The 27,954-nt window shown below is 48.4% G+C and overlaps 1 protein-coding gene across 3 annotated transcripts; it reads left to right on the top strand.

Annotated features, from left to right (window-relative positions):
* On the top strand, positions 1-27,852 carry SMG5 (SMG5 nonsense mediated mRNA decay factor). 3 transcript variants are annotated; one of them, XM_015650137.1, is made up of 22 exons: positions 1-122; positions 3,542-3,640; positions 4,234-4,357; positions 4,991-5,147; positions 7,886-7,975; positions 9,273-9,362; positions 10,230-10,308; positions 10,878-11,003; positions 11,467-11,535; positions 13,391-13,599; positions 13,733-13,870; positions 14,903-15,601; positions 18,514-18,683; positions 18,947-19,022; positions 19,788-19,963; positions 20,331-20,489; positions 20,716-20,775; positions 21,577-21,736; positions 22,123-22,213; positions 22,749-22,823; positions 23,113-23,251; positions 23,625-27,852. In XM_015650137.1, the coding sequence occupies exons 1-22, from the start codon at positions 46-48 to the stop codon at positions 23,706-23,708; spliced, it is 3,147 nt and encodes a 1,048-aa protein (XP_015505623.1). In that variant the 5' UTR covers positions 1-45; the 3' UTR covers positions 23,709-27,852. The 3 variants fall into 3 exon arrangements, with proteins under 3 accessions (XP_015505623.1, XP_015505625.1, XP_033375626.1); XM_015650139.1 differs by lacking the exon at positions 11,467-11,535; XM_033519735.1 differs by lacking the exons at positions 10,878-11,003; positions 11,467-11,535.
* Positions 27,853-27,954: the final 102 nt, after the last annotated feature.

Below are 27,954 nucleotides of genomic sequence, written 5' to 3'. Positions count from 1 at the left end.
CGGTGCTGAGGGGCCGCGGGGCCGGCCGGGCCCGCCACGGGCGCCATGAGCCAGAGTGGTGGGGCCGCCGGCGAGAGCGGCGAGCCGGAGGCCAAGGTGCTGCACACCAAGCGGCTGTACCGGTGAGCAGACGGGACGGAGCGGCCGAGAAGGGGAGGGGGCTAGGGAACACCGGAGGGAGCCGGTGTCGGCAAGGGGCCGGGGCGGCTCCAGATGAAGCTGGGGAGGGCCAGCGCGGAGGGGGCCGGGAGGTCACTCAGGGCCCACGGGGAAAGGTCTGCGGAAGGAGGGTAACAGGGGGTGCCCGAGGAGAGCAGAGGGAGAATGGGGCTGGGCAGGGTCCGGCGGGGACTGGGGGTGTTGGGAGGGAAGGGGATTGGGGCGAGGGAGGTTGGGCGAGGTTGGAGAGGACCAGGCTGAAGTGGTTGCCGGGGTATAGGGAAGATAGAGGGAAAGGAGATGGGGGAGCTGTCAGGGAAGGATTCGGGGGACTGGGGAAGGAGATGGCGGAATCGAGGTAATAGGGATTAACGGCGTGTGTGGGGGGGGTCCCTCTTGAATCCAGGGGAGACTGGGGGAACAAGGACAAAGGGGGACGGAGGGATGTTCATAGAAGATGGGGAAAGGGGATGATGGAATTTAGGGAAGATTGAAGGGAAGAAGTTGTGGAGGAATTCAGGGAAAGGATGCAGTGCAAAGGGAGAGGAGAAGGAAGAGGTTTAGGGAAGAGCGGGAAAAGGGAATGTGGAAAAGGGAGTTGTATGAAATCCAGAGGGGATAAGCGACACATAGAGGGGTAGCATTGGGGAAAAGGAATCTGGTGGCTCCAGGGCAGATAAATCAGACCAAGGGATGGTGGGGAAAGGAGCTGTGGGAGATCCAAGCAAGATGGGAGAATGGAGAGATGGCGGAAGGAGATAGGTGTGAGAGTAAGAAGAGGGTCAGGGGTAAGGGGACGCCCATGGTGATGAGTAAGGACATGGGAGATGGGAATAGGAGTTCTGTGGGATTCAGGAACGATGATGGGGGCTGAGCGGAAAGGGGTTGTTGGGATACAGTGGGATAAGGGTGAGATGTGGGGTCGTCCAGGTATAGTGGGTTAGGAGAGTGTGTCCCTGGCTTTGGCAGTAGGCAGGGATTACATCAGAAGTGCTGGAGAAGAGGATGCGATGAGCAGGAATGTGAGCTGGCACACTTTGCTGTTGTGTGGAGGGCAGGACAGCTCCAGCTGCAGATCTTTCCAGTTAAGCAGTCCCTGGGACTCTGGTCCTACATTTCCACACAATACATTGGAAATGGCATCAGAGAACAGGACTGGGGGGCTCCTGCTGGCCTTGGTGATCTCAGGCTCCCTCTGCTCTGCTCATGACTTGTTTTGTGAGGACAGCCCAGAAATTGTTTGTTTCTGGCTCAGGTTCCCTGTCAGTGCAACAGATCCACAGGAGTTTCAGCAGAAGCTCTGGGTCTCAAACGTGAGCAAAGTGATGGAGACAAGAGATTAATTTTACATGGGAGTCCATTTCTCTTTGTCTTGGTGACAGTGGCTGTGTCCTTTCACCTCGTGGGACCTCACTGCCCTCCTCTACAGCAGGGCAGGGCTTTGCCTCCTGCTTGGGCCACTGGCAGGATCTGTCCCCAGGAATCCCCACCAGTAACTGCAGGTTTGGGTGGTGGTTATTTCTTTGTTTCCATAATGTGCTTGGTGCAAGCATGTTCCTGCACTTTGGAGATTCAGGGGATTGCTTTTCTTGGTGCGAGGTCAGAAGTGAAACTCAGTGGCTCAATGTGCTGGAGGTATGGGCTGCATGCTCCTACCTGGAGCACCTCGGGCTGTGGAGCTCTGTGTCTGCTGCCATGCTGAGACACCTGCAGTGATCTTAACCACGTCAGCTGGAGGCTGAGCTGGAGCAGCAGAGTGCTGTGCCTACCCAAGGAGTGCGGGACAGTGCTGGAGAGGATGTGCAGGATGACTGTGCTTCTGCCTGCAAACCAGAACATGTTTCATTGAAACCATCCTTGTCATGGTTCAATACCTCTTCTGCTTTGTTTTCCTGGTGCTCAGCTCATCTGTCAAGTGGAACCTCACATTCTGCTGCAGCCGGCAAGAGAACGGCCTGTGGCCAGATGAGGGATTGTCATCCTGGCAAGGGAGGGGTTGTTTTCTGTTTGAATTTGTATATAATATGTATATTATATATTATTATATAATATATATATATCATATATAATATGTATATATATGTATATTTGAATAAGGCATGTGATTGCTCCAGAGCATTTTTACAGCAGAAAAAGAACCACCTCCCTCCTGCAGGGACAGTTCTTCTTTATCTGGGAGAAAGCATTGTGATTTTAGCATGGAATTTATAGTACCTGCAGTGGCTGTAGATTTCCATCTCTGTAGCTGATAGTTCTCTGAAGACACTTGGCATTGACAAGTTCCCACCTTAACAGTCTCCTGTCAGTTCTCTGTTTCAGCCTGAAGTGGGGTTGTGTGAAGTGCCCTCCAAGCAGGCTGTTGTGTGTTGACTGTGGTCTCTGAGAACTCATGACTGTCACACTAAGTGGCGCCTTTGAGTCACAGATGCATGAATGTCACAGTCCCAGCTCTAAACTGTGATCCCATGGTATCAGCGTTATGGTTGATGGTCATTGTGCTTTATCGAGCTGTCCCTGAGCTATTGATGAGGTTCAGCACTAATGATGCTGAAAGTCCCTGGGTTGGTTTCACTGCAGCATTCAGAATTGTGGTGTGATTTGTTCACAGCTTGAAATTTACACACAGTGTTGGGATCCTTCCTCCAGGAGGAGGATCTTGGGCAATGATTCACCAAGTAATTTTTTGCATAGCTCAGAGGTTTGGAGGTCATTTGCTCTGTCTTTTGGGTGGCTTTCAGGGGAGAAAACCTTGGAAAAATTTTCCTATTTCAGTCTGGGTTTGAATATCTGTTATCTGTCACCGAGGGAACTTTAGGAGTTTAACCAGTGAATCTCTGTCGTGAAGATGGGAAGTTTTGGCAAATGAGAGACTTGTGTTGCCTTCTTTCGTAGGCAGATTGCTAAGGAAACCGGAATTGGTGGAGGTTTGATTCTTACAGCATTAAAACTTACTCCATCAAAACAGTAGTTGTTAGAATTCAATCAATTTTTTAAATCACAGCATTTAAGACATTTAAATTAATCTGAGTGTAAGTATAGCAGGTTTAATTGCTGAGGTTTCCAGTGTGTCCAGAGACATTTCTGATTTTGTAACTGTAGAAATAATAGACATATTTGATCAGACAGGCAGTGGTAAGTGATGATTAAACCACTGTTCTGCATAAAAATGCCTATAATGTGTGTGACTCTGCTTTTTTCTGCATTCCATAACCTTCTTCAAATAGAGTGCAAAAAGGAGATCAGTGACTGGTGTAGTGGTACAGGGCAGTGTGCTGACAGTGGAACTAAACAGGCCAGTGTGATTCTTTGCAGACACCTCTGATCTTCAGTGGTCCAAGGTGACCTGCTATCCTGAAACTCTTGGTTCTGTGTTCTCGTGCAGGGCAGTGGTTGAGGCTGTGCACAGGCTGGATCTCATCCTTGGCAATAAGGCAGCTTATCAGGACGTGTTCAAGCCAGAGAACATCAGCTTGAGGAACAAGTAAGTTGGGCAGCGTGTTTGTGCTTTGTGTTTGGCTGGGGAAAATCCATGTGAAGCAACACGTGGAGCTTTTGAATCTGCATTTTTAATGTTTATTTGGTTTGTAGTGCACCTGTTGACCTGGGATCCTTCCAGGTTTTGGAAGCAGAGGCTGAATTTCAGGCCTGTATTTGAGCAGCACAGTCCATTTCTGGAGGCTTTCCTGGATGTCACTGATACAAATAAATTGTCTTTGTGTTGGCCAGTCCCTTCCTTGTAGGGAAAATTGTGGGGCAGAAATTTCTTACAAGTGTGTAAATCTTTTATCAGGTTTTGGGATTGCTGAGCAAGGATTATTATTCTTACCAATTTTTTAAGCTGTGAAGCCAATTCTTGTCATTACTGCACTTCAGGAAGTGACTGATGGCCAGCTGAGCCCAGAGGGCACTGTGTGTGGCTTTTCCTGGTGCTCTTTCATGGGTGTGATCCAGGCTGGGCCATCACCAGATGGCCTGGCTCAGCCATTGTAATGAATACAGATTTTCCTCCTCTTTAGTGGCAGCTGTGTTGGAGGCTGCAGCAGCTCACTGAGAATGCTTTGCTCTCTGTCCCAGGCTGCGGGAGCTGTGTGTGAAGCTGATGTTCCTGCATCCAGTGGATTATGGAAGAAAAGCAGAAGAACTGCTCTGGAGAAAGGTTTACTATGAAGTTATCCAGCTCATTAAAACAAATAAAAAGGCAGGTATCTATGGCTCTGGTATGAGAAGGCCTCTGGCTGTGCAGTGGATGAGGCAAAGTTTAAATCTTCATTTGCTTGGAGAAGCTGTGGTCTGAGCCCAGGGTGGGAAGCTGGGCATTCTCAAATTCCTACGCAGCTGCCCTGTGCCTTTGTCTGGCAGTGGGCAGGTAAGTACTGAAGATGCTATTGAGAGACCTGCCATTGCAGAAGGCATTTCAACAAAATTTGCTTATTTTTTGTGTTCCCCTCTTCATAAGACAGATCTCTCCAGGTAGAGTGATTGCTTTAAGAGGCTTTATCAATGCTGATTGTTTTTATGAGCTGATCACTGGAAGGTCCTCAGTGCTCTCTGATGCCATGAGCTCTCCTGGCTTTCCAGGGGTCTGGGTACATTTAAGGTGCTCTAACCATATACTTTGATTTTATTTATTTGTTTTTTGCAAGTATTTCTCCTTGATGTTGACTCTTAGGAAATACCACTAGAAGGAACATTGTTGAGCAGGAGGAGGAACAGAGCTGTGCAAAACTAACAGCAGAGCTACCACGGTCTTGCTTCACACTCAGTACAGCTTGGGTGCCCAGCCTAAAGTGTGTCCCATGCTGCATTAACGTGCTCCTTTTCCTTCTCCCAGCACATCCACAGCCGCAGCACCCTGGAGTGTGCATACCGCACTCACCTGGTGGCTGGCATAGGATTTTACCAGCACCTTCTGCTCTACATCCAGTCCCACTATCAGCTGGAGTTGCAGTGTTGCATCGACTGGACACATGTAACGGACCCACTCATAGGTTTGTGCTCAAGGTGTTTGGTTCACGGGCAAGGCTGAATCCCCCCCAGGTGACTTCCCCTTGTACTAGTCTGTCTTTGTTTCAAGCATTCAAGGGAATTTTTTTTCCCTGATTTTTTTCTATTATTTTTTATTTTTTAATAATGCTAAATTAGGGAAGAAAGAAGAGTTTTTAATAGGAAGAAAACAATGTGAGAAAATCCTTTAGTAAGAGTATTTGATGATGTAAGAGCACTGCTGGCTGTATAGAATGTTTTTAAAAGCTTAGTTAAAGCAGACGGGGAATAGGTTCTTGAAATCAACAGATTTCTGTCTGTACATCCTTTTCACTAGATGTAAGACACTGTTTTTGGTGCCTCTTCTGTCTGTGCTCTCTTCACTGCATGATTTAAAACGGATTTTGAATCCTGGACTGAGGGCACAGGAAGGCTCTGTAGTTCATGTTAGCTGGCCTGTGTGACTTCTGCATGCCTTAGGTGCAGGGAAATCTGAGGTACTGTACCTGTTGGGGGAGGAAAATAAGAGTATTTACAGTGCCTGAAACAGACTGCCTGTGCATTCACATCCTAGATTGTCTTGTCTGTACTCGTTTGCCTAGGGTTGTACTCAGTGGCCAATGTGTTTATGTTGTCGGGGGTGTCCAGGTGAGAAATGGAGCCTCTGTTTTGTGAGCTGTATTAGCAAGGGTTTAACTGATGTGCTTAAAGTTGGCAGGGGACAGGACAACAGCACCTGGCTAAGGGAAGTTAGTGTGTCTTTAGCAAAAGAAGGTTTTACTTGCTGGGATCCTACTCTTAGTTCTGAGAAATTATGGTATCACTGTTGGTTTCAAAATGTTGGCTTTAAAAGGCAGATGTTCTTGGCAACTGTTGCTTTTGGAAATGTATCTCAGTATTGCAGAATTATCAATATGTACATTCCAGGTGGGTTTATACCCTGAGGGGTGATTGCATATTTTCATTTAAATTTCATTTAAAAAGGCTTTTCATTTAAAAGGATGCTGCAGGTGAGCATGTAACTGGAGAGCAGAGATGTAACTTCTGCCTATCCAGAAAGATGGATCTGAAAGGATCTCATATAAGATGGGGGTGGACACAGCTTGATGGTTATATGAATGGGAGCAAGAGGATTTAAGGCTGTTTATTGGTACAATGTGGCTTGTACAATGCCTATTGGTAAGTGGGAACAGCTACTCACTGGTCACTGCAGCCTCTAGATTTCATGTCTACCCTTTTAGCCTCAGCCAGGAATGAAGCAGAGTGCAGACTGGGTTGGTCTTCAAAATCTTCTTTGGGATTCCTGCTTGAGGGAACTTTCTTCCTCAGAAGGTGTGAGTCCTTGGCAGTAGGAAGACTGAAGCCAGCCCGAGTCCATGATGCTGGTGGCTCAGCAGCAGCAAACACTCCCTGGAGGGGATATGCCTTTGCCTCCTGGTCTCTGGCTGAACTGTGGCCCTGCTGGCTGAGGAGGAGGTGGGATGTGATCTTCCCAGGAACTGGGTCACGTTTGATGACTTCACGTAGTTCAGATCAGCTGGCTACAGCCTTCCTCTGTTGCTCTTGACACTTTCTACTGCCTGAATTGTTATAAGTTTAGTATAGAATGGATAAGACTGTTTTGGTCAGAAAGGACCTACAATTGTCTAATCCAACTGCTTGAGCATCTCAGGGCTGACCAGGAGTTAAAACATGTTGTCAAGGACATTGTCCAAATGCCTCTTAAAAACTGACAGGCCTGGGGCATCTAGGAAACCCATTCCAGGGTTTGACCACCCTCTGGTAAGGAGTGGCTTCCTCATGTCCTGTCTAAACCTCTTTTGATGCATCATTCATCATCTAAATTGAACCATGTCCATGTGTCCTATCACTGTATGCCAAGAAGAGACTGGTACCTTCTGCTCCTCAGGAAGCTACAGAGGGCAATGAGGTATTCTCCAGCCTCCTCCAACTTAGACAGACCTGAAGCCTGTGGCCTCTCCTGTCCCAGGCTGTGCCTTCTAGACCTGTCACCAGCTTGGTTGCTGTTCTGAACCCACCGCAAAGGCACTGTTGTCCAGAGACAGTTCTCCCTAACTCCTGCTGCCCTGCCTACAGCACAGATTTCTGTCCTAGTTTTTGCTTGTTTAACTTCTTCCCTTTTTGGCTGTTCAGTCCTAAGTCTACATCTTGGTCCTGAGACAATGAGTTTGTTTCCATCTACAGTGTTGGAGAGGCTCTGTCCCCACTGTGTGTTGCTTGCCAGTGCCAGTGCTCAGAGTTTGTTCTGACTTCTAGGAATGTGTGCCTGCTCCCATAAAGGCCTCATTAGCCATGCTAATGAAATCAGCCTTATTACCTGTGTTCAATGCTGTGTTAATGTGATCACACGATCATATATACAAGAATTGACCTTTGTTCTCTCACATGAGGGCAGATGAAGCCAGGTCTGTGTAGGAGACCTTAGAGACATGATGACAGTCATTTATTTCAGTGATTGTTGGTGGTGTGGTGACACACACTGCCCCCATCACAAGGGAATCCAGGGGAGTGGGTGAACAGCAGAGTCTGGAAGTATTTTTCTGCATTTATTTTCTACATTTTGACAAGAGTGACCCAGTGCTGCTCTACAAGATGGCACAGCTGGCAGTGAGGTCTGACTGGGGGATTTGATTTGGGTGTCTTGGGCAGAGGCAAGGGTGGCTTGAGTGTCTTCCCAGCAGCTTCCACACAGTGGTCTAAGTGATTCTGTGTTTGCTCATAGGCTGCAAGAAACCTGTGTCTGCGTCAGAGAAGGAGATGGAGTGGGCACAGATGGCCTGTCACCGATGTCTGGTTTATCTTGGAGATCTAGGTAAGGACAGCATTGCATCTCAGGGCAGCCTTTAAAATGGGAAAAGATGCTGCCTGTACTGTGTGAGTACTGTACAGCAGCCTGTACTGTTGCTGTTGTGCACTAGCCAAAGTTACTTGCAGATTCTTTTTTCCTCTGACACCTTTGTCACAGACTGGTTTAAGCTGAAATCCTCGTGGCTGAACTGCGACAAGCTGCAGGAGCTTTTTATTTGGTCAGGTAGATTGAGGAGTTTGTTGCTGATAAGTAGCTGTAGCCATAGCTCTGAGGGTGGAGGCCTTTGCTTTTATTTACATTGTTTCAACAGTATGAGGGATCAAAGAGAGTTCATACTGCTTTGTTGTGATTTACAAAGTGGGACTGAAAATCAGATTTAGGCAATATTGTGCATTAGTCCAGAGCTTTGCCACTACAAAGCCTCAGGTTTTTGTCATTGTTCCTGGCTGTGTGGCATCCTTTTTATAGCAGGCATGACTCTCCCACAGTCACGACCTCCTGAAGGGGTGTGTGCTAAGTGTGTCAGCTTCTTGATTGTAAACATGTGGGAGTCAAAGGCAGGGAGAAAACGTGGCTGTGTGGAAAGCAGCTTTTAGAAGTGTGGTGCAGGTACATGTGTCTGACACTGTAGCCTCCAAGCTGGTGAAAGCTGTTTGCCATTAGTGTTGCATATGAATCAGCCAAAGAATGGCATTGCAAATAAATGTCTTGTGGAGGTAGTAGGAATGACTTACCTGAGTGGTGGGAGAGAAATGTGCTCAGCTTTTCACAGTGCTGTCACCTAAGGTATCCAAAATGCCTACATTTGTCAAAAAAAACCAAAAAAAAAGAGAGAAAATAAATGAAGTTCAGTCTAGCCACAGTCAGGCATTTTATTAAATCAGCTGACTTGATTTAGATTTCACACCCTGCTGTACTAGAATATAGTCTGAGGTACAGGAAAATGGAACACAACTGAGTTACTTCAAGGACAGATGAATCAGCACTTAACACATAGAGCAGAACATTTTCCTTTTGTTCATGTGATGCTGCAAGTGTGGCAGGCTCTGTCTGCCCTTGGCTGGAAAGGGCAGGAGTTGTGGTGTGTGGTGTGTGGTGTGAGCAGGTGAAAGAAAAGTGTTTCAGACAGCCCTGGCAAACCCTGTGTGTTGCAGTGTTTGCCAAGAGCAGTTCTTTGGGGGATTTGTTGACTTGGCCAAGTATTTCAAGTTTTGTGGTATTTTTAATAGGGAAACTATTAAAACTATGCAACAGACACTGCCTTTGGGTTTCTGATGCATGGTGTGTGGTTTCCTTTCAGCTCGCTATCAGAATGAGCTGGCAGGTGTGGACACGGAGCTGCTGGCTGAGCGATTTTACTATCAAGCCCTTTCTGTTGCACCACAAATTGGTGAGTGACTTACCATGAGTTTATAGTTGTTAAAATCATGTTGCTGCAACATAAAGACAATGTAGTACTACACTGGATAGATTTATATTCTGCAGCTGAGAGAGGACTGGTTTTATCCTCTGGTTAAAGTTGCTTCCTTTGAGAACTTCTCTTGCTGGCAAGCCAAACAGAGGAGTTAAAGCCAGGTGCTCTTTGCCAGTGACCTCACCATACTCATCTGAGAAGCTCAGACTTCCCTTGCTGTGGTGATGTTGTACCTGTGGGCTAAGGGCAGATCCAGCTCTCCATTGCCAGGAGCAGGGCACTATCAGTCACCTTTCCCTTTTACCCATGAAAAAAATCTCATATGCTGCTTCCTCCTTTGGAAGTGCCTTCTTCTGGGAACATATCAGTGCTGGAGTAGAGGGCCTGTCATACCTTAGTGTGGTTCCAGCCCAATGTTCTCAATACACTTGTCTTTGCAGAGTTCTCACTGAACTGTTTGAGAGGCTATTCCCAAATAAAAGTGGCAAAAGTTTATGCACCACAGGAGCTGGAATAGAGCTTTCAGATGCTGATAAGATGATGTCTCCATCAGGGAGTATGGAGTCAAGTCCACACCACTTTTAATACAAAGGAGGAGGCATTGTTTGTTCTTCTCTCTTACATAGATAACTGGCACAAGGTGGGGAGGATCTAAAAGCTCTGTAAGATGGAAAACAAACCCTGGATGGTGGAAGGATTGAGTAGTCCAGGCTTTTGTACTGCAGCTTTACTACTCTTTGTGTCTCATGGCTTCCCTCCTTTGTGGAAATGTACTGAAAGGGAAAGGATCTACTTTCTAGCCATTGTAGAATTCTGAGTGAATTCCATTGCCCTTCCTGACAGGAATGCCCTTCAACCAACTGGGGACGTTGGCAGGGAGCAAATACTACAATGTGGAAGCGACCTACTGCTACTTACGCTGGTGAGTTCCTGCAGATGCCGATGTCCTGGGCATCGGAAACCACGCCCTGCTGCTGTGGGTGCCAAATCTTCTTCTCCTTACTTTGAACTTGGCACTGCTTTTAGCAAATTAATTTTAGGGCAAGGGAAGGAGATGAGATTGGTTTGCCCTTGTGTTGGACTGGTAGTAATGAGAGCAAGCCTCCATCAAACCAAACCATTGTACTGGTTACTAATCACCTGTGCAGAGCTGCACCTGGAGGGCTTTGCCCAAGTCCTTGTGTGAGCTGCAGAGCCAGGCTGGAAATGGCTTGGAGGTGCTGAGGGAGGCACCCTGTGGTGTGAGCTGGGTGGAATTCCTGGCTTGAAGGTGCTGGTTTGTGTAAGCTGAGCAGGTGGAAGCCGTGAGGCAGCTGAAGTGCAGTGTGCAGCCATTGGTGGGAGTTTAGTTGCCCAGAATGTTTGGACAGCAGCACTGGGTACCATCCTCATACCTCAGTGCCTGAATAACTTGCTAGAGAGTTAAAGCCATAAAATGTGAGTGGCCTTGTGGAGAAGTAACTTTCAGTGTGTCCTGTTTTGGTGCTTTAGCATCCAGTCTGAGGTGTCTTTCGAAGGTGCCTATGGGAACCTGAAGCGGCTGTATGACAAAGCAGCCAAGATGTATCATCAGCTGAAGAAATGTGAAACCAGGAAGTTGTCTCCAAGCAAGAAACGGTAAGAAGGGAAAGAAAAGGAGAGATGCAGGCTGAGAGTTTGCAGTGCCACTAGTGTATGCTCTGATTTGAGAGTAGTGTCTTTGTGGAAGTGGAGCTGGTAGATGGGCCATTCAGCATGGTGACTGTTCCCAGAATTTTGAGAGCCCCACTCTAGACCCCATTCTTGCTCTCTTGGGTCATAATTTCAGGAGAAAAGCTAAATGCTGGCCAAGCGTAGAGTTCGCATTGAGAGATTTTCTCACTCTTCCCTGGAGATTTTCTCTGCCTTCCCTGAGGCACTGTTAATGAGGGTTGGGGCACATTAGTGAAAGCTGGCAGTGTATAAACTGTCTTCTTTCCAATTTCATCTGAATGGGCTTTTCAGTTGAGACCTGATTTACCTGTTAATAGAGGTCTGTCAGCCCAGCCCATCTCTGTGATGGGGCACCTGCTTTACAGTGTTTTCTCCTCCATCTTTTTAGAGGAAAAGACATTAAGAGGTTGCTGGTGAGCTTCATGTACCTGCAGAGTCTTTTGCAGCCAAAGAGCAGGTAAGGTTATGGTAGATTATATCTTCTATTGATAACTCACAGTAGCAGGCACTCGGAGTTGGAAGGGATGGTTTCCTGTAGGATGACAGTGCTTGTGCTAAGGCTTTCTGCCAAAAGCCCCAAGACTGGACTATCTGTGCATGGAGCATGAAGATTGTGTTTCCAGGGGAGGCTGAAATACGAAGGGCTAAATACTTTGTGACTTGTGTAAATCAAGCCAGCCTGTGAGTGTGTGTTGAGCTCCTGAGCCTTGCAGCTGTCTCTGTGCTGTCTTTGTGCCTTTGCTGTTTGCTTACCCTGTGCAGTCATCAGATGCTTTTTCCTGGCAAGCCCTGTATTCAGGCTGACGGGACAGCAAAAATTTGCTGTCCACACATGTGGGGCTGTTCACTGCACTTGGAAGTCTGTAACCAAACACCTTCAAAGAAACACCAAAACCTGTTTGGGTTAGAATAAATGGGAAGCTCTGTATAGCTGTGTGATTTGGGCTTTTAGATTTTTTTTACTGGCTTTTTTTTGTCTCTGCTGGGATTTTTTCAGGTGATTTTAAATACACCTCCTACTGCTTGAAACAGAATAGGTGTTTTAAATGGCTTAGATGCAAGCTGCAGTTAAATTTGTCATGGAATGGTCTAGGTTGGAAGAGACCTTGGGGTCCAGTACTTCCCCAAAATAGTGTTCACTGTGAAAGTAGATGCATATGTGAAGTTGGATGAGAGCCGCAGAGCCTCATCACACTGAGTTTTGACTGGATCCAGGGACAGAAATCCTACACCTTTTTTGTCTCCTTTTCAGTGTTTGATCACCTTCACCAGAGAATTTTTTTCTCCTTGCATCTAATCTCATTTTTCTTTTCTATAGCATGTACCCATAATTTCTCTTCTTTTTGCTGTGCACTACTAAGAAGAGTCTTACTCGGTCCTCTGTAATCACCTGTTTGGCATCTGGAAACAGAAGACACATGCCATCAGTCTTTCAGGCTGAATAAACTTGATTCTCTTTGCCTCTTCTCATACATGATGTTTTCTGTTCCTCTGCTGAGTTAAATCCAGCTTGTTAGTGTGTTTTTGTTTGGTGCTTTTTTTGTCCTGTGAACCCAAAGATCAGATACAGTGCTCCAGATGCCACCTTGTGACTGCTAAATGGAGAGGGAGAACATATCCTCAACCTCATGCATCCCAGTATGGGATTGGCTTTCCAGTACTGCCTTATACTGAGGTGGAACTACAAGGCTCCTCTAATATCCACTCAACATGTATTTAGCACTTAGGAAATTTGGGAATTACTTCAATTTCCCAAGCACACTTTCCGCTAAAAAGGCTTTGGTGGAAGTTTCACAGGCAGGTCTGTTTTGTAACTAGGAGTCTCCCACAGCCCATTGGATTGATTTCATGGATGCTTCCTGTGAAGGACTGAATAGCTGTGGAGGATTTTGGAATATTCTGGGCTGCAGGACAGACATGGGAGGAGGAAAAACTGAGTCCCATGTGTGTGGCAGTGTAATACTTTGCACTAAACAGTGCATCTAGAACTTTTGCCCCCTTTAGCATTTAAGTGTCTTGTGTATCTTAATGGCCACTGCTGAGTTCCCAGGGGAAAATTAATCTGGTTTTTGGTGATCCATCTCAATGTATTGTTTGTCTTTAGTTTAGCAGCTTTAAAGAGGAAAACATAATCTGATTAATGACACTTACTTCCCATAGCTCTTGTTACCTGCAGTCTATTCCTTGGTGCTTCATCCTGCCTAGTGCTGAAGGACAGCCTACTGCCAGTTATGGTTCAGTTTCTGGGCAGACATGCCAGGAGCATGAGACTTGAGTTAATAATTCTTATTTATTTTTTCACTCTTTTTAAGCTCTTTGGATTCTGAGCTGACATCTCTCTGCCAGTCTGTGCTGGAGGATTTCAACCTATGCTTGTTCTACCTGCCCTCTCCTCCTAACCTGAGCTCAACTACTGAAGATGAAGAAGAGTATGAGAATGGCTACTCCTTCCTTCCTGATCTCCTGATCTTTCGCATGGTGATCATCTGCCTTATGAGTGTTCACAGCCTCAAGAGGGCAGGTAATCAGTGCTTTGTTTGGAAATTTCATGGTGAACATGCAGCAGCAGTGAGGCTGGAGATGCTGTGTGAACTGGTGTTCATGTTGTGGTGTAGTGCTCACCTCTTCCATCTCATGGTGCTGTCTGGTTGCAGGTTCCAAGCAGTACAGTGCAGCCATTGCCTTCACACTGGCCCTCTTCTCTCATCTGATAAATCACGTCAATATTCGCCTCCAGGCTGAGCTAGAAGAAGGGGAAAATCCTGTCCCAGCCTTTCAGAGTGATGGCACAGGTAAGAGAGCAGAGATGGCAGCACCTGGGTCTCCCAGGTTGCCTGCATACAGGGCTGTCTTTCCCCTTTCTCCCTGGGCATGGGTTTTGTAGTGCACAGGTGCATTGATCTTTTACTTTTGGTCTGGAATCCCTGAAGATGGTTCATGTACTGAATTGTTTCCACTTGGATGCTTTTTCTGAGTACCTGAATCACTGCAGGATGGAAATGTTGCTTTCCTTATAAGGAGTTTGCTTTCTGTATCTCTTGTCAGCTCATTCATCATCTGTTTATCCCAATCTGAGACTTTATTCTCTGTCTCTGTTTGCTGTTGTTTACTGGCTGCTTTTCTCCTCCACTGAGGAGATGATCTGGAGTAAAACACATGGGCTGAGGGAGGCAGAAGGGGACTAAGTGGGGCTGAAGGAGACAGGCCCTCTAAGCATACCTCAATTCTTCTCAGGCAAGGGTGGCTCTTGGATTTCTGGGGAATTTTTATTAAGCAGCGAATAAAACTGCTAAACCTTTCCCCCCACAAACAGTCCATTTGCAGTAGCTCGCTGAAGGCAGGGTGAGGGAGTTTCTGGTAAAGGCAACAATGAATGACCCCTCCTCTGCAGGTTTTGAAGCTGTCACGGTGATCCAGGGCTGCTAGAAAGGCTCCATGCATGTTGGTCAAGACAGGGATTGGGTCAGGTCAGTGTAGTTACAGAGCACATGTCCCTGCCCTGCTTGGTGGGTCACTTGGCTCTTTGACTGTAGAAGGTTGGGGCAGAGAGTTAGAATTCAGCTGTGTTCCGTGCTGGTTTTGCAGCCTTGAGCACTGAGGCTATCTGGTAAGAGACTGTCCCAGCTTGGTCAGCAGGAATCCCAGCTTCCCCAGGTGCTTTTAGAAAGTGAATCTTTCTTATGGGATTGCTTCCTCTGCGATGGAAGACACTGATGGAAGTGATGGCTGAAGTGTGCAGCCCTGGTTCCCTGGGTCCAGGGCTGGCGAGCAGCAGCCTGTAGAATACACTGTGACTTTAACTTATATTCTTCCTGTAAATGCAGATGACCAGGAGCCACGGGAACCTGTGAACTCAATTGAGAAGGAAGCTGAAGCTGAGTTGGCCAATCATCAGCCCAGTGAGGAACAGCGGAAGAACGACTGCAAGAAAAGCAAAAAATACTCTCGTCTCTCCTGTCTGCGCCGCCGCCGCCACCCCCAGAAGGTGGATGAGAGCGACCTGAGTGAGGGCTTTGACTCTGACTCCAGCCAGAGCTCCATCAAGGGCAGTGATGGCTCAGAGAGTGGTTCAGAGAAGAGTGATGAGGAAGCAGAAGCTGCTTTTGATGTGGAGACAGATTCTGACATGAACAGCCAAGAATCTCGGTCTGACTTGGAGGACATGGAGGATGAACCGGGTGAGGAGGGAAGCAGCCAAGGCAAAAGTGGGCCCAAAGAGGCCTTAAAAAATTGTGTGGATGGCAGTGGGCTGGGGGACTCCAAGAACCCAAGCATCTCTAAAACTGAGGCTGTGGATCCAGCAGTCAATGGGCCAGCTTCCCTGAGCACTGATGCAAGCATAGCCAGTAATCTCCAGGCCATGTCCACCCAGCTGTTCCAGACCAAACGCTGCTTTCGCTTGGCTCCCACGTTCAGCAACATCCTCCTGAAACCCAACAGTGAACCACCTGCCTTGAAGGATGGGGTAGAGGGCAAGCCATGTGTCAATGGAGATCTGGAGAAGCCCAGCTTGGCAGAGCAAGGTAAGGGCCTTGTTATTGCAATTATGTGTAGAAACTTGCAAACTACAGCAATCTCTGCTAAATTCTCCATTTGCCATGGTGCAAGCTCTCCTTTGGCTAGGTTTGGATGACCAGGTTGTCCAAGTAGTGGGCAGGCCTTGGTTTGGACATTTCCTGACAGAGAAGCTTTACTTTTACTGCCCATAATGCAGGAATATGTGCTCTGAGCAAAGGAAACACCTGTGGCCAGCCAGGGTTACCAGAACAACTACTGTTCTGCAGGCTGAATTCTGAGCAGCTGTGCTAATCACAGGCTGGTTTGTTTGGAACTGACTTTAAAGCCCATGTCATTTCTTCCTTCTTTTGCTAAGTTGCTCCAAATTACATCCAACCTGTCCTTAAACTCTTCAGGGATTGAGCAGCCACAGCTTCTCTTGGCAACCTGTGCCAGAGCTTCACAACCCTCACAGGGAACCATTTCTACCTGATACCACATCTAAATTTACCTTCCTTTAGTTTAAAGCCATTCCCCCTTGTCCCGTCCAGGACCTTGCCAAAGTCCCTCACCAGCTCTCTTGGAACCCCTTTAGGCAGTGGAAGGAGCTCTTGAGATCTCCCTGGAGCCTTTACTTCTCTAAGCTGAACACCCCCAGCTCTCCCAGCCTGAGTAAAGGGGCTGCAGCCCCTGGATTATTTCCATGGCCTTCTCTGGACTCACTCCAGCAGCTCCACATCCTTTCTGTGCTGGGGACCCCAGAGCTGAAGGCAGCTCTGTAGGGGGGTCTCAGCTCTCAGGGCAGAATCCCCCCCTTCACATGCTGCCCACACTGTTGGGGATGTGCCCAGAACAGTGTTTGGTTTCAGGTCCCCCAGTACACATTGCCACAGCTTGGTGAGCTTGTCAACCCATCCCCCCAAATTCTTCTCAGGGCTGCTCTCCATCCTGCTCCTCCAGCCTGTGTTTGTGCTTGGGGTTGCCCCAGTACAGGTGCAACTTTTCTCCTTGCCCTTGCTATTCCTTCTGGGGTTGGCACAGACACACCTTTCCTGCCTGTCCAGGCTCCTCCAGTGCCATCACTGCCCTCCAACGTGTGACCCCACCACACAGCTCAGTGTTGTCAGCAAACTGGCTGAGGGTGCACTTGATCTCACTGTTTGTGACACCAGCAAAGATGCTAAAAAGTGCTGGTCCCAACCCCTGAGGATGCCCCTCATCACTGCTGTCCACTTGGACATTGAGCTGTTGGCTGCAGCTCTTTAACTATGACTATCCAGCCCAAGTCATTGTCCACTAAGAGGTCTGTCCATCAAATCCATGTCTCTCCAGTTAAGAGACAAGGATATTGTGCAGGACAGTGTCAAACCCAGGTAGATGAGGTTAGTTGCTCTTCCCTCCACTGTTATAACCCCACTGTAGAAGGCAAATGAATTTTTCAGGCACGATTTACTATAGTAAAGCCATTTTGGCTCCAGAGGATAATTCCAGCAGGTATTAAAGATTGCATCTTCCCTTTTCCCTTTGTGAAATATCTAATCAGACACTTACTATTGCTTCTGGTGACAGACAGGGCAGATGGAGGACAAGAAGTTCTTCATGAGATGACAGATCTTCAGCCCAATGCTGATGTAGAAGTTTCTGTGGAAGATGTGACCCAAGTGCATGTGAGAGCTGTTGAGGGCCTCTCTGTGACCCCCCAAATGTGCCTCACTGATTGTTCCAGGCTGAACCCCTGGGGGATGCACAGCATGGTGGAGCTGCTGTGTCTCCATTACCACTCAGATAACACAAATGAGTGATGCTCTGGGCAAAAACAGCTGGAAAGGGAGATCTGATAAAGTACAGGGAATTGTTTATATTTCACATAAAACTACATGGACCTGTTCAGTCTTGTTTTTCATTCCTCCCAGCTTCCCTGGAACAAGGAAGCATTCTACATCCTGCTGCCAAATCCAGCTGGCCTACAGCACTGGCAAGATTCAGGCTTTGCTTGGGCCAGCATTTGAAGGCACCATATTAGATCATGTTAGTGTTGACTGGCTCCTGGCACTGCTCCTTGGCCACATGAAAGAGATGGGGTGTAAGGGAAGAAACAAAAGGGCTTTGGTCTGTTTAACTCTTTCCCTCAGTAGTTATCTTGCTGTTGCAGCTCCAGGAATGTGTGGCCACAATACCTTTACAGGTGTAGAAAATGGGAAATGAAATGAGTTCACTGTGTGTTTTTTAGCTTTGAACTCTCCTCATCTGTGCTGTATCCAAACTGCTGTTTCATGGTGTAACACTTGTCAGTGTTCTGAGTAAATCACCTCCTTTCTTGTGATTCCAAGGGTTTATGGAATGCCCATAGCTGTGCTAACAGGAAGTAATGGTAGCACTTGAAATAAATTAGGGCTGTAGCAGAATGTGTGGTTGATTCCCACCTTCACCTCAGGTCACTCATGTCACATGTGATTCCACTGGCAATGGCTTTGAGATCCTCTGGAGAGGATGTTTGGAGAATTAGAGGAGTGCAAAGAATATGTTCAATATTTAAAATTCTCTGACTCATTGGACAGCCCTTGCCACTTCCTTCTCATGCCTGGCTCAAGCTGGGAGCATGCTGTCCTCACAGCTCTGTTCCCTGCAGGAACTGCTCTGGTCCTTGTGCTGGCATGTGCACTGTGTCAGCAAGCCTCTTGCAGGCTGCTGCAGAGTTTAGGCATTGGTCAAACCTTCATAGGGAGACTTTAACCCTCTTATCCCAAGAAGGAAGGAAATGCAGGGCTGATACACTCTAGTAACAGCACAGGGGACAGGGACTGTTTTTGTAAAGATATGTGAAGGCACTGAGTATTTCAACTCCACTATTACCAGCCCAGTGCTGTTCTGACATCAGCAGGGTTTGGCATCTTGGGGTTTAACAAGCTGCCATCTTGTGCTTGCCTTTGTTTTCCAGATGATGTGTCTGACTCTGAAGAAAGCATTTCAAGTAACAAATCCTGCAGAAATGAGCGATCCCTTCAGGAGAAGTTGGAGATCGTGACCAATGAAGGGCTGCTGCTTACTGTCAAGGTGTTCCTGGACTGGCTGAGGACAAACACAGACCTCATCATTATGTGTGCTCAGGTGGGGATGGTGTTGGGGCTCTCTACAAGGTTGTATCTTGTCAGCTTCCCTGGGTGGGTTGCAGCCATGGCTGCAGTCCTGGGCAGAGGGTGATGTTATGTCCCCCACCAGCTGCATTAAGATAATCTGGACCTAAGAAGGATGGTGAGGTTTACTCTTCATAAAGCATTATGAGGGTTGTGAGATGCTAGAAGGCCTAAGCTCCCTAGTTGTATATGTCTGTCTTGACATTTTCTATGGCCTTTTGTGTTCTGTTCCTGCAGAGCTCTCAGAGCCTGTGGAACAGGCTGTCTGTGCTCCTGAATCTTCTGCCTTCTGCTGCAGACCTGCAGGAATCAGGTACTGGAGAAAGAAGTGGCAATGTCATGTTTCACCAGGCTTAGTCATGGATTCCCAGGGTGTGTGAGAGCCCAGGGAGGGAGATTTCCTAGTAGCAGTTTTTATAAGCACAATAGGAAGTAATACATGCCTATGTTGTTGTTTTAAAGACCATTCCAGATAAATACTGTCCCATAGTCTTTAGAATCATATAGAACATCCCAAGTCAGAAGAGACCCTTCCCCGGGCTCCAGGATTGAGTTGAACTCCTGGGCCTGACAGGACAACTCCAAAAATCACATGCAAAAATGCTGTATTAATGTATTAATATGGCTGGCAGCATACTGAAACACTGACACCAGTGTCATCCATGTGTGGCCAACAGGAGTGAAAGTCACTGCCAGTAGCAGGAGTAAGAGCGTGATTTTGCCATGGTAATCCTGGAAAATAGTTTCAGAGCTCCAGCTGCTCCAACCTGTGCCTCTTCAGGGCTGAGCCTGAAGTTCCCAATGGTTCATGAGAAACAGAGTTTAAACAGCGTTGTTCATCAGCTGGAATAGGTGGGAAAGCTATCCCTCCAAACAGGGGATTTCCCAGAGTCCCTTGGCAGATTGTTTGGGGGAGTTGCTCTTTATATTGTGGGTGGTCCTGTGGTTCCTTAAGCAGGTGCTCACAGAACATGTGCCATTAACACCTCTGCCCATGACTGTTACAGATCACATGCCTTAAAGCAGTTCTTTTAGCCCCCTCATCAGTCATTTTGCTCTCCTTGTGCTTCCTCCCTAGGGCTGGCCCTGTGTGATGAAGTCAAAGATATCCTGAGTGATGCTGAGCTCCCAGACCTGAAGGCCAACCTGCTGCTCCCTGAAGATGTGGCCCTGCGCAATCTCCCCCCTCTGAAAAATGCACACAAGAGATTTAACTTTGAGCAGGACCGGCCCATTTTCTCAGCAGTTGAGGAGGTGAGTTGGGGTAAATCCTGAAAAAAATCAGACCCAAATTGTTGTGTTATGTGGTTCCTTTTCCTAGCTGAAGGCCTGAGCAGAGGTTTATAGAGCAGGTGTGGCAGGATGCTGCTGATGTTTCCTAAGATGTTCTTGGGTTGAGGAAGCCCAGATTGCTGGCACCCCTGAACCTTCTGGCCAGCTGTAGCCTTTCCTGCAGCCCCCTCCTGGAGTCTCTTGACTTTAGAAGAGGTCAGAAACATCCATCAGAACTGGGCATTTAATATCAGTTCCTGCCTTTTTCAAAAGTGTGAGCTGCAGGTCAGTGCTGCCTCAGGCCGCAGGCACCAGCAGCATGGTTGTGGTGCCTTCTGCTTCTTCACAGTCTGTTGTGCGGATCTGCTGCATCCGGAGCTTTGGCCACTTCATTACCCACCTGCAAAGTGGCATCCTGCAGTTCAACTCAGAGCTTGGGATCTTCATCAGCATAGCACAGTCAGAGCAAGACAACTTGCTGCACCAGGCCCAGGCCCAGTTTCACATGGTGAGTTGGTGGAGGTGAATGAATTCTCTGTACTTGGCTGAGTTTCCTGTAGGGTTACTATTAGGTTGTAACTGTAATCACAGACCTCTGGGAGGAGATGAAAGTTCTGTTCTTTAAAGCTATTCCAGTGTCCCCTTTTCACTCTGGAAGTGTTTCTGGAAGTGTATGCTAGTGTCAGCTGGTGTGTTTCCTGCTAGCTGATATGGAAGTTTTGTTTTGCAACTAGGCTGCAGAAGAAGCTCGTCGGAACAGGCTCATGAGAGACATGGCTCAGCTTCGACTGCAGGTATGAGATGGCAGTTCCAGCCTGAAAACAAGCAGGGTAATGGCTGGAAAGTCATGGGAAGGGGAAGGGGAAGGAGTCTCTGCTCCTGTCCCACACAAAGGCAGTAAGTCCATTCTGCATAGATCGAACTGTAGAATATCTCAAGTTGGAAGGGGTTCCATAAGGATCATGGAGTCCTTGCTCCTCACAGGGCTACTTTAAACTGAATGCCCAGAAGTGTTGTTCAGGCACTCTTTGAGCTCTGGCAGGGTTAGTGTAAGAACCACTTTCCTGGGGAGGTACCAGCAACCCACTGGGGGAAGAACTTTTTCCTGATGTTCAGCCTGAACCTGCCCTGATGCAGCAATGAAGCTAAAAATGAAATGTACCATTTCCTCATGTCCTATTGCTAGTCATTGGAGAGAGGAAGTCAGCACCTCGGTCAGCACCTCAGCACTGACCCCCTCGAGGAAGGTGTAGGCTGTGATGAGGTGGTCACCCTCAGCTTTCTCTGCCCCAAGCTGAGCAAACTGAGTGACCTCAACCACCTGAGGCCTTTCACCATCCTGGTCATCCTACTCTGGACTCTAGTATTTTGATGCCCCTTTTATCAAGGAGCCCCAAACTGTTCACAGTACTCAACTGGGGCTGCACTGGGCAGTGCAGAGTGGGACTGTCTCCTCTTGCTGCATCCCTCCCCCCTGTTCTGTGTGCTCGGAGGTTGGAAAGGCCTGGTGGAGCTTTGCAGGGCAAGTCTTGCCCTGTTTGATGGTCTGTTTCAGCATTAATGTGAAGTGAGTGTCTTTGCATGTGTGTTTTCAGCTGGAAGTGTCTCAGCTGGAGGGAAGTCTCCAGCAGCCCAAGGCACAGTCAGCCATGTCTCCTTACCTTGTTCCGGACACCCAGGCCCTCTGCCAGCACCTGGCTCTTGTAAAGCAGTTGGCCACTAGTGGGAGGTTCATAATCATCATCCCTCGAACAGGTATGGGGACTCCACAGCAGGTAACTGGCAGTGGCTGCCTGCCCCTGTCCCTTCCATGCTGGGAACAGGCCCCAGGGGCCTGGGTGGTGGCTTTCCCTCTTCCTGCTCTTATCCTTGACTTCATCTGGAGCCAGTTGCAACACCCTTTTGATGTGTTGCTTTTGGAGCCTGTTCTATGTGTGGCCCATGCTTGGGATTTTGACAGAGTGTGTCAGAAGAGCTGAGAGGAGAGAGGTCCTGTTCCACCTCCACCTCACCTATGGCAGCTATGTGTTGGACAGTGTTCTGTGGAATGGGGAGTACTTGACTCTTCTGGATTAGTTTGCAGAGGTAGAACTGTAAACAAGATGGTTTTGTTTTTTTGTTTTTTTGTTTTTTTCTGTTAGTTATCGATGGCCTAGACTTCCTGAAAAAGGAGAATGCCGGTGCTAGGGACAGCATTCGGTATCTGGAGGCAGAATTTAAAAAGGGAAACAGGTGAGAGCAGGAGAGGGGTGGGATTTTCCCTTGGTTTTGGAATGGGTGGGCTTTGGGTGGGAGCAGGCTGCAGATCCCGTGGAGCAGAACGAGGAGTGGGCCAAGGAAAAGCCAGACTTGAGGAAGGGGAAGGTGGTGAAGGAGCTGATTCTTCAAATGTGCTGGTAATTGCTGCTCAGCTGTGAAGTGCAGCTGCTTTTGAGCAATGGTGGAGTTGCATCCCTGTTGCTGTATAAACTGAAGCAGTGACCTTTGCCACTGCACTGGAAGAGCTGGATTGTGCATGAGTGCTCTGCAGAAACACAGCTGAGAGGACACACTGCAGGGCTTAATACATGCAGTACCCTGAGCAGCATGTGGGAATGGTGCTGAGGCAGGGATGTGATTGAAGGGGTTCACAGAGGATTCCTTGCATGGACCTCTGGGTGTTAAATTTGGGTTGGTGGAAGGCCTGCAGCACCCAGAGGAGCTGCTGTGGAGCATTGACTTTAGCCTGTGACAGTCTCCATATGAGCTCAGACTGCTTTCTCCATAGGTACATACGTTGCCAGAAAGATGTTGGGAAGAGCTTTGAGAGGCATAAATTGAAGAGACAAGATTTAGATGCCTGGTAAGTTTTCAGCATCTGAAGGTATCTGAGCCTGGTTTGAAGCAGGCAGGTGGCTTTGGGGAGAGGTGTTAGCACTGGGACCTGTTGCAGAGCTTGTTCTATGTGAGTAATGATGAAATTCCTTGGAGATAAGGACAGCCACCTGTGCATGTTACACAAAGCACTCTATGCTCAAAAAGATCTCAGAAAAGTCCTTAATGGGAACAGGAAAGCAGCCCTGCTTCCCACTTACTGTCCTGAGCAGATGTGGTCTTCCTGCTGATCTCCCCCTGTTTCTCTTTTCTGTCAGGAATCTCTATAAAATACTGGACAGCTGCAAACAACTGACAGTGTCCCAGGGCAGTGGAGAGGATGACACCACGGGAATGGTCACCATCATCACGGGCTTTCAGCTGGAGGACCCGAGCTCGTTCTCGGTGCCCATGCAGGTCAGTAGCTCCAGTCTGGCCAAGCTGGGCCGTTCTGCTTCCTAGCAAGGATATAATAATGACTGGCAAGAGATGTTTCTTTAATAACTGCCCTGGTTTCCTCAAAGTTACTTTATATGTTGAGTATATGTTTATATATTAATTCCTTATTCCCTCAAGGCTTCTTGATTTTGTCACATAGAGTATTTTGGGACAGGTGAGAGAACTTAATTTCGTGTTTGTGCAGTCCTCTTGTACCAGAACAATGAGAATTGGCAGGATTTGGCCTTCCAGCTGTGCCAGGCTGCCAAAGAGTCACCAGTCTGGAAATGGCAGCTGTCTTGATGGGGCAAGTTAAAAATTAACCACCTGTTTTATCTGTGTCTGCTTGCAGTCTGCCATCCAGGCAGCCACGAATGCCAACATAGAGATAAAAAATGTTCTGGAGTTCTACAAGCAGTGGAAAGAGATGGGCTGATGGTCAGAAAGGCATCGGGTTGGTGAACCTTTCTCTCCCCCTCTCGCAACGTGCAGCGTCTGAACGAAGGAAACAACAATCTGGGTGACACTTAAGACACGAAGAAGCAGCAGCAGCAACAGCAACAAAAATACCTACCCAAATGAATTAAAAAAAAAATCTAATGTGGGCACGCACACTGACACCCTCCACCTGCATCCTGACCAGACGGCTGTGCAGCTCTGATGGCGCCAACTGCTCTGAGAGAGGCCCCTCGGTATGGCCGGGGCAGAGCTCTGCCCTTCTCCCAGTCGGCAGAGATGGGCGAGAGACGGGCAGTCCTTCATCCCCCTCCTTCCTCCCAAAGCTTGCTTGGCCAGCAGAAGCAGGCTGGTGGTTCAAAGCATAGACTTAACTTCAGCAAAATCAAACCAGCGCGGCAGAAACAGAACCCTCCGCCTTGGGAAAGAAGATCCAAAGAGTGTTGGCTCTTGTTTGGCAATCTGGGGACAGGAAAATGGATAGTATTTCCACCCCCACCCCCCCTCCCCGCTTTTGAATTAATTATTTTCAAGGTTTTTTCCTTTTAACTTTTAGTTTTTATATATGAATAATATTAAAAAAAAAAAAAGAAAAAGAAAAAAGAGGAGCTCCTTTGGGGTTTTGGATACTCTTCCAACGTCAGAAAGAAAAGGAAACACTGTATTTAAAAGGGGGGGGAAAGCTCTTAATATAATTTTTTTTGTCTTAGAACAAGCATATTTATTTCCTTTCCCAGGCCCCCATGGAGTGGGCTCAGTGCAAAGGGATGTTGGCCTGTGAGGAGGGAGCAGCCCCATGTTGCACTCCCCTCTCCCTGGGAGCTGCATGCTTCATGAGCAACATGAGTTCAACTGCGCTGCTCCAGGGAGGCCACAGGACTCTGTAACTCCATCTCCAGTTTCTCCCACTTTGCATTAACCTTGGAGAAAAGGAGGAATCTGGCAGAACTGCAAAAAGAGAGAGAAGAGCCGGGTGGGATTTATACACCATTAAGGCTCAAATGCCTGGCTTGAGCACTGCAACACTGGGATGGAGCAGATGTCTCCAAAGGACCCAAAGCCTCTTTTTCATATTTTCTTTTTTTCCCCACTAAATCTTTCAGTAGGCTATGGAGGAGGAAGGAGAATCTCAAAGCCATTATCTTCTGCTGGTTCAATGCACCACTGCTGCAATGCTGTGCTAGAGATGGTGACAGAGCTGGAGTGTTTGTGTCCCCTTTTCTCGTGTCCTTCTGGGCTGGCAGAGGCAGTGCCATGACCGCTGCTGCCCAGGAGCACCGAGCTCACGGACTGTTCCGTGCTTCTCGCATCCCAAACAGGAGGGCTGATGCTGCCTGGATGGATGCTGGAAGAGCTGGTTCCCCAGGTGACCTGTGAAGGATCCTGCAGACCTCCATCCTGAGCATCTCATGCAACCTGTGTCTGACACGCTGTCACTTGGCTGCTGTTCGGATATGAAGCTGCAGGTTGCTCGCAGAGCAGCAGCAGCAGAGGGACTGGGCAGTCTCTTCATGCTCCCTCTTGTCTCTGTGTGCCCGTGGAACAGACGTCTCCATCCACATGAACCAGCAGCAGCTATGCAAGTACAAACCACTGGAGTCTTCTGTCTGTCTGTGTTGTCACGTGGGCCAGCCAGAAGCTGCTACAGCCAGAGAGTAACATGAGAAGCTGAGTCATGTACTCCACTCTGTGCAGGCTCAGACCATGCTGTGTTCTATTGCAGGTGCTCTTGTTTTCAGGTATAAACTAAAAATACCACCACAAGTACCAGAGGATTCATTTCTATTCCAGTTCCAGCTCCTTTACAGCACAGCAGAAGGAAATGCCAACCTCCATGGTACAGCTGGTCCATCCCTGGAGGCTGATAGGCTGGTTGTGAGGGACAGAGGTTTCCCTGCAGGATCTTCTCTTACAGCTTCTCCTGAAACTCACAGTGCTTTGCTTGGCTAAGCCAAGAAAAGGTCATATTCAGGACAGCAGGTCAGAGACTTCAGCACACCTTGCAGATTCTCAGAGATCTGAGATGGGCTGTAAAGCTCCCAGTCACTTTCCTCCAGTGGTTTTATTTGAAGCCATTTGTTTGTGTAGCTCATTATTTCTGTTCAATGGGGTGGAAAAAGAGAAGGGAATCATCTTGTGGGACTGTTCTTGAGGTGAAACCCTCCTTGTCTGGTGGCGGGGCACAGAGAGTTTGTGTGCTCTGCTTCTTCCTGCTGCTGAAGAAACCCCTGCCTTGTCCTGGCTGCCAAGCACAGCAGAGGAGTCTGGAGGTCACTGCAGGCTGAGCCCAGTGTGTGTGTGTGTCCCAAGAGCCTCAGAGTCACCCTTGCAGCTGCACTTGGGGTTGGTGAAGAGAAGCATTGCTGGGCAGTGGTCAGAGCAGTGAGGAGCTGGGGCAGTCTTCAGCTTCACTCTGGGTCGATCATTCCTTAGATCCTGGCTGGATCTTGAGGGGAGAGAAGAGCAGTACAGGTAAAGCAGCAGCCCAAAGGGAATTCCTGTCTCACTGATGGCAAGTGTTTCAGTTGGTGGCAAGGGTTTTCAGTTCTTGCAGCTCCCACAGCTGTGCAGGGAGCTGAGAGCCAAGTGCTGTGCAGTTGGGCAGGGTGAGGAGGAGCTGTGTTCTGAGTCACTGAGGCTTTGTGTGGGCACAGGATCCAGTTTAAATTTCTGTAACCAGAGGCAATGAGTGGAGCTGCTGTGAGCCCATGTGGGGCCACGATGACAGCAGGGGCTGCTCACAGCTATCACTTAGTCTCTGCTCTGGAACCCTGAGGAATTGGTTTAATATTCCAAGGTTTTGCATACCTGGAAGAGAGAAAGAACCCCTCACCATGCAGTGGGGAATCCTGTCTGCCCCCCTGGCATTTTCCATTCTGGGCTGGATGGGGAGGGATTGTGACCTTTAAAAAGGACACCTGAAAAGGGTCCCTATGCTACCCTCTTCCTCTCCAGAGCACGCAGCTCTGCTTGAGGACCTGGTGGATGGTTTTTAGATTTGCATGCCCGGTCAGAGATACCTGGAGCTGAAAAACTGGCAGGATCTGCAGTGTGGGAGTAGTGTGGCTGCAGAGCAGCCTTGGGGAGATGGCATGTAGTGTCCTCCAGCAAGTGTGGCCTTCTGAGGGGACTCAATGTGTCATCCTCAGGATTGGGGTAAAGGAAGGCACTTCTCTGCCCCCATCCCAGCACTCAGGATGAGCTGAAGTTCCCTCCTTGAACAGATCTGCTCTGTCCAAGGGCCACTGCATTTCTCCCCTGGCATGGTGGTTGCTGATACAAAGTGGGTCTTGGTGTGGAACGGGATGGTCTGTGGGAGGCTCTGTGCAGCCTGTGGCTGCTTTGGTGCTGCAGCAGGGGCTCCCTGAGAGCCCCCCACCCTGTGCATCCTGGTCCATGCCAGAACCGTGAGCTGCCTCATCAGGAGAGCATCAGGCAGGATGGAGACTGTGCAGGCTCTGGCCACAGCCCTTCTGTGGAGTTCTGATCCTGCACAAACTCCAGCTGTAAACCAGTCCAGTAGTGCCCGCTGTGCTGGGAAGGAGAGCAAACAAAAACCATCTTGTGGGCTGAAAACAAGTGTTGTTATGTGTTCTGGTGTGTTTCTTGGGTTTGGTTTTTCTCTTCATTACCACCCTGTTGAGCTGTTGGGGGTTTTTGGGATGACCCCATGCTGGGAGAACACAGGTCTGTGGTGGCTGAGGCTGGCTGGGCTGTCCCTAAAACCATGGTAGACAGTCACTGGTGCTTGTTGGGCTTCTGCTCCATGGTTTCATGGGCTGTTCCAAGTAGCTCCTCTGCTCCCATCCTTGCTTGGCCTGAGGCCACCTGCAATGCCTCAGTATTTGTCTCACATCTTCAATTTAGGGCTCTTTTCCTTCTTGGTGTGCAGCAGCACTGGCCAGCCTTGCCACTTGCAGTGAGGGGAGGTTTGAGGTGAGGGACAATCTCCTCTCCTCAGCCCTCGTGTGGCACACAGGCTTGCAGAGCCAGGGAGGATCGCTCTCATTGAGGGATGAGGGGATGTGGGGCCCAGCTGGGCAAGGAGGGGCTGGGGCTCCCAGCATATGTCTGACCATGGTCTGAACACAGCAACTGGCTTAATAAAATATCAGATGTTTGTACTTTGTGTCCTGTAGTCGTTCCCAGCCCATCCCACCTTTCCAGTGCAGCCCTGGGGCTGAGTGCATTTTCCATCTGTAAATCCACCCTCAAGCATATGCTTT

Source organism: Parus major, chromosome 25LG1, assembly GCF_001522545.3.
Source record: "Parus major isolate Abel chromosome 25LG1, Parus_major1.1, whole genome shotgun sequence".
NCBI lineage: Eukaryota > Metazoa > Chordata > Aves > Passeriformes > Paridae > Parus > Parus major.
The sequence above is the reverse complement of the archived record's forward strand: the minus strand, read 5'-3'. Positions and strand labels throughout refer to the sequence as shown.

Coding starts and splice junctions, on each gene's coding strand:
- SMG5 (XM_015650137.1), top strand. CDS start 46: ATGAGCCAGAGTGGTGGGGCCGCCGGCGAGAGCGGCGAGCCGGAGGCC. Junction 123..3,541: donor CACACCAAGCGGCTGTACCG/GTGAGCAGACGG, acceptor GTTCTCGTGCAG/GGCAGTGGTTGAGGCTGTGC. Junction 10,309..10,877: donor ACCTACTGCTACTTACGCTG/GTGAGTTCCTGC, acceptor TTGGTGCTTTAG/CATCCAGTCTGAGGTGTCTT.